General features: G+C 43.1%; 1 protein-coding gene across 3 annotated transcripts; it reads right to left on the bottom strand.

Moving 5' to 3' along the window:
- Window positions 1-4,056: 4,056 nt before the first annotated feature.
- Window positions 4,057-8,731, bottom strand: LOC112873765 (26S proteasome non-ATPase regulatory subunit 4 homolog). Of its 3 annotated transcripts, none has more exons than XM_025936811.1 (10): window positions 8,501-8,731; window positions 8,276-8,389; window positions 8,042-8,147; window positions 7,071-7,191; window positions 6,787-6,996; window positions 6,372-6,710; window positions 5,745-5,843; window positions 5,297-5,394; window positions 5,115-5,192; window positions 4,057-4,575 (listed from the first exon to the last, which is right to left on the bottom strand). In XM_025936811.1, the coding sequence occupies exons 1-6, from the start codon at window positions 8,510-8,512 to the stop codon at window positions 6,425-6,427; spliced, it is 849 nt and encodes a 282-aa protein (XP_025792596.1). In that variant the 5' UTR covers window positions 8,513-8,731; the 3' UTR covers window positions 4,057-4,575; window positions 5,115-5,192; window positions 5,297-5,394; window positions 5,745-5,843; window positions 6,372-6,424. The 3 variants fall into 3 exon arrangements, with proteins under 3 accessions (XP_025792596.1, XP_025792597.1, XP_025792599.1); XM_025936812.1 differs by having other exon boundaries at window positions 7,071-7,185; XM_025936814.1 differs by lacking the exons at window positions 4,057-4,575; window positions 5,115-5,192; window positions 5,297-5,394; window positions 5,745-5,843 and having other exon boundaries at window positions 6,536-6,666.
- Window positions 8,732-9,009: the final 278 nt, after the last annotated feature.

Genomic DNA, 9,009 nt, shown 5'->3' with positions numbered 1-9,009 from the left:
CGCAGAGAGTTACTTAGGTCCACTGGGGACAGCCCTAAGTCTCTCTATAAAGCCCTATGGCCACGCGTCTAGGATCGTGCATCAAAGATTAAAACTAGAAGGTAATCGGTTTATCCACCCCATGAATGGATATGTGGTACTACGATGAATGCTCAAAACTGAGGTCATCCACAGACGGTCCTTAACCTATTCAAGCGGACTATGCCTCCGAGACTCCTTTCTCTAGGCCCTACCTTTCGCTCGAATCGTGAAACAACTTCCCAACTAAACCGTCCCGAACTTCCAACCTTTTTAAACTGAACAAGCGCGAAAATAGCTAAAAGTGGTGTAGTGAGCAAGGTGACCCTATTCCAATGTTTCTTGCAAACTAAAAACCAATTCAAGCAGACGGTCCTTAACCGATTCAAGCGGACTATGCCTCCGAGACTCCTTTCTCTAGGCCCTACCTTTCGCTCGAATCGCGAAACAACTTCCCAACTAAACCGTCCCAAACTTCCAACCTTTTTAAACCGAACAAGCGCGAAAATAGCTAAAAGTGGTGTAGTGAGCAAGGTGACCCTATTCCAATGTTTCTTGCAAACTAAAAACCAACTCTAAGCATGGCTAAGCATTTGCTTAATCAATTAGTTGTTAACTACACATGTCAAGGATATGAAAGTAAAAGCAAGGAAGTCATAGTATGAAATTAGGATCAAGGAATCATATAGCATAAACATATAGCATAAACATGTATACTCAAGTGAGATAACTAATCTAAACAAATTAAGCGGGTCAAGGAATCATGCTTAGTTGCTTGCCTTGGTTATCTTCTTGCTCAACGACAAACTCGGCTCCCGGCTCGGCTTCGACGGTCTCGGCGGGCTCAACGGGTTCGTCCTCTAGCGTTTCGGTCACTATAATGCATGAATGAGATGTATGCATTAGAATGATGCCGATGATGTGAAAATGATATGGTATGTATGATATGAAATAGAAGAAAAATATCACTCCAAACAAGGAAGCAATACCAATGATAAGGACAAGGAAACTCGATCACTACACTTTAATCATAAGGACCAATAACCGAAATTCGCTCAAACAAGATACTTAACAAGCATAAATCATAATTTAGATTAGGCACACAGGGAATCTCAAAAGGAACTCATGACAGTTGAATTTGCAGCAAAATTATTTTTATAGAATTACTTATGCATTTTACAATTTTCAGCTGCCCTACACAAGTTAAATCCTAAAAGGCATGCACAATATTTCCATAAATCCACAGAAAATTACCAGGAAGCATAGACATGACAGCAAAGGTAACAGAAGTGGTTTTGACATTTTATCATTTTTCAAACCCAAGTTATGAAATTAATAAGCTTGCAGGGCAGAAAACTGTTAAACACACTAAACCCTATCAAACAGCCTAGAGCTATTTGCACAAGCTGCACCATCAGTTAGCACATTTCACAGGGAATCTAACAAGGTTTAATTTGGAATTTTTAGAGCATCACACAACAAGTTAAGCAATTAACTTGATTTAGAAATAATAAAATATAACTCAAAGCACAGGACTCCAACATGGTCAACCATAATTTTTCCTGGTAGATCTATCACAGGGTAAACAAAAAAAACAAGTTTCACCATTTTTCGAGGTCTACACAAATTTCTACGCATTTTACAAGATCACAGTATAATTCAAATAAAAGAAAACGGGCAGCAACCGCTAGATCCACCCGGATCTAGCGCTCCTGGGCGCCGACAGGCGGGCCTAGGCTGCCAACCCCGCCCAGGCGGAGTCAAGGCCAGCCGCGGCCTTGAATCGTCATGGGGCGCGGCTAGCGCGCGCCCGCAACACGACCCACGCGCGGCACGATGCCGTAGCGGCCGACGAGGGCGGCACGGCCCAAGGCGCAACGGGGTGGAGGCGCGCGCGCCCAAGCAGCACAGCACGGCGGTGGTGCTCACCCACGGCACGGGCGAGCGGGGCGAGGCGGTGAGCAGCGGCGGCGGATGGAGGCGCATGTCGGGGAGCGACTATGGGCGAGAGAGAGGCGGCGGAGGGTCGGAACCGAGTGAGGAGGAGGAGGGGACGGTGCACGCCCGGGCAATCGGGCGAAGGCTCACCGACGGCGGTGGATGGTGGCGGCCGGCGGGCGGAGGGAAGAGGAGGCGGCGCTCGGGCGGAGCTAGGGTTTTGTGGAGAAGAGGAGATGACGCGTTTGAATGGGAAGGGAGAGGAGAGAGCGGGCGGCCGCGGGGTTAATCCCGCCCGAGGCCACGCTGGCCCAACCGGCGGGCGTCGAAGCGACGCCGCCGCGCAGCCGGCCAATGGGCGGGAGCGGAGGCGCGAGGAAGACGGAGGGAGGGGCTGATGGGTGGGGCTAGGGGCGCGGGGAGAGACTGACCGGTGGGGCCGGGCAGGAAAAATAACCGAAAAAGAAAAGCTCTAACTTCCAAATTCAAAACTGCCACTTCTCAGGCTTCAAAAATCGTCAAAAATTTACTGGAGGAAGATTAAATTACCAAGAACATAATGCAACAACAAACACTCAAAAAAGCTATCAATGATTTCTCACAAACATTCGAGCAAAACCATAGTTTTCAAATTTTCCAAGAATTTTATGACTCGGGTTAAATATCCAAAAAATCTCAAAAATTATTAAATGTTCAACATTTGAAATCTAGTATTTGAATAAAATGTTTGGGGGCATAGCCACATAGCAAAATTTGAACTTTCTTCATAACCTTCACTTAAACAAAGCAAGAAAATGACTTAACCCTAGCCAATTACATGCACATGATGCTTCATTATGCTTGGATGATGCTCATGGTGATTTTGTTTAATTTGTTAATCATGTTTAGTGTCTTTGGGTCGTGACATTGTTAAAATCATGATTAGAGCGGGCAAAGCGCGCCAAATGTTCTAGTATCCTTAATTAGGATCCATCAAGTTAACACACATGCATGCATAAAATTGTATTTATTATGATTATTAGGATCAAAGAGTATGATCAAAGATACTTGCCTTCCTCAAAGTTCTGCTGCTGCTGCTTAGAGTTTTAAAGCCTTTGTCTCAAGGAACCTCGAACTGCGCACGTTCTATCGCATCACATAAGTACGTACAAGCAAACAAGAACAATAAATAAAAATAGTACACCAAACAGTAGAAACAGAACAAAACAAGGATATAAAACTATTGTACTCATCACAAGGATCACATGGATCACATGAGCACAAGAATCAACTAAATCGGAGTTAAAATAAAGAAGTTGGGACTAAAATAAGATTTCAGAGGCTTATCTGCAAAGAATTTGAACTTATACGGATTAAATCTAAAGAAAATAAGGCTAAAAATAAAATTAAACTTAAAACTAAGGGTTTAGATCGAAAGAAACTGAAGCTACGCTCAACTAAACCTGAACCATGCTAAGTTAATGACTCCAACCGAGTGAATAGATTCCAACATGAGGATTTAGTCGACTGAACTACCCTCAACTATGATAAAGCCCCAATGTGTATTTCATCTCCCAACATAACTAGAAATAGCATGTGTATTATACTAAGCCTGTGTTATGCTTGGGCTGCCTATTCATTTTTTTCAAAAACAAATAAAGTACTAAAGTGGGTTGGGCTGATTTTTTGCAGCCTTGTTTACCCATGCTCCTCGGCCCTGGTGGATCCATGGGCTAGGCTTAGCCCAGTAGGGTTGGACCGTGCCAAATTTGCTCATGACTAATTCGAACTATGGAATAATTAGATACATTCTGCAACCCTGCTGGTGGGAAACCGACAAAGAAGTTTTTGGTTTCCATGACGGAACACGGCCGACGGGAAAGGTTTAAACTTTCACTGACGGTAGCGCGACTGACAGGGAAACTTTCTCCTGCCGGTTTACAAAGACACCGACAGGAAACTCTTACCTGTCAATCAGTCGCTGACACAGCATCCGTGACGCTCGCTGACGCAGCATCCGTGACGTTACCGTCAGGAAAGACCATCTGTGATGGTATATGGTTTCAGGGAAAAACTTGTCTGGGGTAGTGACATAATACTTCAACAACTTGCAAACACGCAGTCCTAATGTTGCCTCTCGCATAACAGTTTATATTCATGGTAACATTGTTCTGCAGCGGCGATATGATGAGAATTCAGAAAGGTCAGACATCCAAAGGATACACCAATGTAATGTAACTTCTCTCCCAACAGACTACTATCTGCTCTCCCATCTCCATCAGTGGTCATGGTCAACCTCAAGAAACGGTCAGATCCAGTACAGAACATTCCTTTGATCAATTTTCGAGAATGCTAAGTGAAAGCTGACGGTAAAGCTACCACCACTTCCATCTCAAAGCTGGATCCACTGACCACTATATACTGAGAAGAAAACCCCCGGAAATCATCGGGCACACACTTACAGTAGTTGCACAGCAGAGCTGCACAGGCACGATGGAGAGTTTCAGTCAAATCCCACAATGGAGCTTGCAAGGGGCAGCTAACTATTGACTTTTGTCACCCTCAGGTTCATCTTTCTTCTCCTCAGTCCTCACGCTTCTTGTGTTGCTTCTTTTTATGCTTCTTGCGTTGCTTCTTTGCCTGCACCAATTGAAGCAGACATGTCATCGTTCCACCACCGAGATTTTAGGTACACCATGACAGGAACATGCAGATTGTATAGTGAACAGATATACTAGTGGCGATGCAAAAGAAAAATATATTTTTGGTCAAGAAAGAAAAACTAGCATATTATAGGCACGATACAGTCCTGAATGCATAGAGTTCAGCTAGAGATAGAGAATAATAATCCTTTTCTATCGAGCAATGCAAAACAAAAATTTTATAGGCACTCAGTCATGATTTATTGTTACTCATACAGAAGCATACTGCTGTCAAAACTTCAGTGTATTAGCTAAAATTTCACTATTGTTTAAAGATCACCTACTACACTACTATTAGAAAAATGCAAACTACATGATTTGTAGAGCTGATTCTAAGAATGCAGCAAAGAGAAATTGAGATCCATAAACGAATTTTCAGACAAGAGGTGTGCTAATGAACCAAAAGCGCATGATATAACTGGCTTTTCATCAACGTTGCCAACAAGCTGAGCCCCTTATAAGAAAAGAAAAACATACCTCACTCGGGCCAATCAATAATTCATGCCATTCCTGCAGATCCTTGTTAGATAGATTGTCAAGGTTGATACCAGGAAGCTGCAAAAAAATTATGAGAAGTGTTTATTGGTATATCAATAGTTGGTCCTGGTATTAGAATAAGCATAATGGTTACTGAAAGAATATCAAGTCCCAGGCCTCACTGCAAAAGTGACAGATTGCGCAAATGGTTGATCCCCAAACACTTCACTCATGTCAGATTGATTGCCAGTTTCTTCTTCCTGAACAGACGTCTGAAGAACTGCATGGCACACAGAACATGAGAAAACTTAAACTATCACTGAAAAAATGTGAGTATCACGGTGTATTATTTCTACACGTATTTCAAGGACAATCTTGACAAGGTAACTTGCTTTTATTAGACAATAGTGGAATTCACCTTTCAGAAGAAAAAAAATCAAAATAGTGGAACTCCGTTTTGTATAAGTGGGTTAACCACTGTAGGATGGATAAGGACATTGACTTATGTAACTATTATTTCCAAATAATTGTAAGCTTTGATCTTAGATTTTGTTCACAAATCCTTTTAATCACTGGATGATGGTAAAATATGAAGATATAGATAGATGTTGTAGTAACCAAACTACTGACCTAATTCCACCTCATCTGCAACACCTAACAGTCGTAAAGTTCCATGGTTGCCATCTTCTATCAACATCGCACAAGCTTGTTGCAATGATCCACCTCACCCTGTATTACACCAATACTATAAATTTTCCACATGACCAACTATAAGAAGAAACAATGTCCTTAATCATTCAAATCGTGTTGAAAGGATGAGCATCCTCAAATCCAACCAATCTAAAAGAAATATACAGAACTTGGGTATCGCAAAAAGAAAAGAAGCAGTCATATGAGCATATGAATTCCACATATTCGGGTCAGATGCTTTAGACTGATAACACAGCATGGCCTTAGCTTACCGCATAAAAGCTTAATGAAGCATTTATATTAACAATGCAAAGATCAGTTAACAACTTTTTTGAGAAATATGCCACATTATTTTAAAATAGCATTGACCTGTCACTTCTTATCTGTTCTAACAGGATTGCAAAGAATTCTTATCCAATGCATATTCAGCAAATAGTCTGGATACATGAAGCCATTGAACAAAACTAACGAGCCTTTCCTTCCCAAATCTAACGAACACTGAAATAACCACACATAGCAGAAAAGTCTATTCTGGTGGCCTGAACTTTGATCAAAGGCAGAGAATACCTTCTGGCTGAGGTGGTTTCACAGTGTATAGTTTTACGGAAGTATAGATTGGATTAGCTGAATGACACTAAGCATACTGTCTGCAGATTTCTCTTGTCTTCAGTATATGGGTTTGGTTTAGATTCTGCGTCAGCCATAACAATGTCATCATTCGAGGTCAAAGATTGGCCTGTGCTTTTAGTTTCAGAGGATTCTTCTGCAGCATCTTCTTGCCTTGCTCTCTCTTCTTCTATAGAGACCTGAAACGCTAGTGCCAGCTCTGGGTCTACATTTGGGTCCACACCGAATTCAAAACCTGCAGCCAAAACACTTTCTTGGTCTTCTGCTAATATTGATGAACTGCAGGAGGACAGAGCTATTAGAGATAAGATGCTGCTGCATCAGGTTAGAACCTGATAACACAATACATGCTTACCTGAGGATGACATTAGAAAGGAAATCTTCTCCTGGAAGGACATGAATTATATGACTGTTGCCACCACTACTCACTGCAGCAACAAGAGCTTCTAGTTTCTCATGCTTTTCACCGTCAGACTCACCGAAGTCAACAACATCAAGAGCAACATTGTTCTTCTTCAGCTTTTTCCCGATTGCCTCTAGCACATCCTTATCATCTATTACTGGGCTGCAAGGGAGAAATATAGAAATCGAATAATGAAGTATGATCAGTAAAACAGCACTGAAGCCATCAGACTATACCTGCCAACGAAAACAATTATTCTCTGCTGCTGCTGTTTGTTCTGCCGATCCTTAAGTGCAAGTTGGGCAACCTGGATAGCAACAGTCAAGTTTGCTTCACCACCAATTTGCAGCCCTGAACCTAAAAATAGACTCTTGAGTCCTCTATAACATGGTGGAAGCAAATTTTCCATAAGCAGCATTTTGAACAATCATTTATGCACAGACAAGATAAAAAAAAATATAATACCTAGAAAGTTGTATTATCTGGTATCTACAGGGGGACAAGAAGATCCCAGAATCTCGTAATTCCCTTTATGTCAAACATATAACACAGAAACACTCCCTGGATGCTGAAGTACTTACATATTATAAGGCTCCAATAGTTTTCCTACAACATAACTGGAAAAGAAATGACTGATGAAGGTGCGTATTTCAGACCTTGTTGATGTACAAATTACAAATAAAAGACAGTGGAAGAGATAATTTCTTCATTATGCCATATTGTAATGAAATGGAATCCACTAACTAGGTTAGCAAGTCAACCAAATTCAGCAATTGCAGTATCAACTAATATATAAGTGTCTGCAAAGTGAGGATCACTAGATATGTGCAGGAAGCGAGTCCTCTAACTGAATGCAGGGTGCTCATGATGCTTAATTTTCAGTATTCAACTATAACTGCTACATAGATGAACAACAGGATGCATTACCATGTTGCACAAGCAGCATTGCAGAGATATTTACTCGGTAACACCTCTTTCTGTTTCTTACAACATAAATTCTGGAAACGTCAGCTAACTGGCTAAGGTTATAACTAGCACTGGTAGTACACAGAAAACATGTAGTCACATTACGCCATACAAGTTACAACTTGAATTATTTGATAGATTGCGCAGCGACTCAGCGAGCAACCTTGTGCAGTTTGGGATTTATCAAATGACATGTTGATACAGCAAATTAACTCAGGTGGCTAGCGGGGATTTCGCGTACCGTGCATGCGTGCGAGGACTTTGCCGATATCGTCGGTGGGCTTGACGATCACGCTGACGCCCCTGCCTGCCATGGCCAGCACCCCCACCGAGCTCTCCCGGTTCGCCTGAGCGGCCCAAATCCACCGCTCCCCGAGAATAAACCCGTCAGACCCCGCACCCCAAAACTCTAGCGAACAACAGAGTAACAACCTGTGGCGGCGACGCGCGCGCGGGCAAGGGAGAGAAGCGAGACCTGCATCTTGGCGTTGCAGATGGTGGCGACGGCGTCGGACTGCTCCGCGAACCGCGACCGGCGATAGTCCCCGTTCCGCATCCAGTCCGAGTTGTCCACGCAGATCATCGTCGCCTGCGATTGGATTCGGACCACCACCGAGACCGTCAGGAATGGTCAAAAATCGCTGGGCGTCAGCAGATTGGGGCAGGAAGGGGAGCAGGATGGGCGGGGAGGCGTACTGACCTTGAGCACCATGGCGGCGGCGGCGGAAGCAGGGGAGCGGCCGGCGAGGCGGTCTAGTGGGTGGTGGGTTCTCGGAGACGAGCGATGGTGTTGCTCGGAAGCGTGAGGGAGGAGGATGGATTTTTGAGTAGGGTGCCTACTCGGAGACGGTTTGCGAGGAAGGCGAGAGAAGGTTTTGTTTGGACGGGCACCTCCGCGTACTGCGCGTGCTTCACCACCGGATCAGCAACCTGCGGGCTACCGCCTACCATGGTCAGACCACCACCTTTTCTTCTAGACACAAGGAAATCAAATTTTAAGATATTGGACTGCAGCAGATTCTATTTTCCCCTTTCATCTCATCTCCTCAGCTCATATGTGCGATCTACATGTCAGTGCATCGATCTTTATTTTTCTTTTCATTTTTTCTTAACTAATAGAGATATATGTGCCACGTGCATGTGTTTTTAAAAATATAGTAAACAAAAAGTTTATATTCACAGTAAATGAACAAATATTGAACATATTAA

The sequence above is a fragment of the Panicum hallii genome, chromosome 9 (assembly GCF_002211085.1).
Source record: "Panicum hallii strain FIL2 chromosome 9, PHallii_v3.1, whole genome shotgun sequence".
Taxonomy (NCBI): domain Eukaryota; kingdom Viridiplantae; phylum Streptophyta; class Magnoliopsida; order Poales; family Poaceae; genus Panicum; species Panicum hallii.
Note: the sequence above shows the minus strand (reverse complement) of the source record. Positions and strands in the feature narration are given on the sequence as shown.

Bases quoted from the DNA above. Each gene is read 5' to 3' on its own strand.
- LOC112873765 (XM_025936811.1), bottom strand. The intron at 7,192-8,041 runs GTACGCGAAATC...GTCTATTTTTAG, and splicing joins AGTCCTCGCACGCATGCACG to GTTCAGGGCTGCAAATTGGT. The intron at 6,997-7,070 runs GTATAGTCTGAT...TCTCCCTTGCAG, and splicing joins ATAATTGTTTTCGTTGGCAG to CCCAGTAATAGATGATAAGG.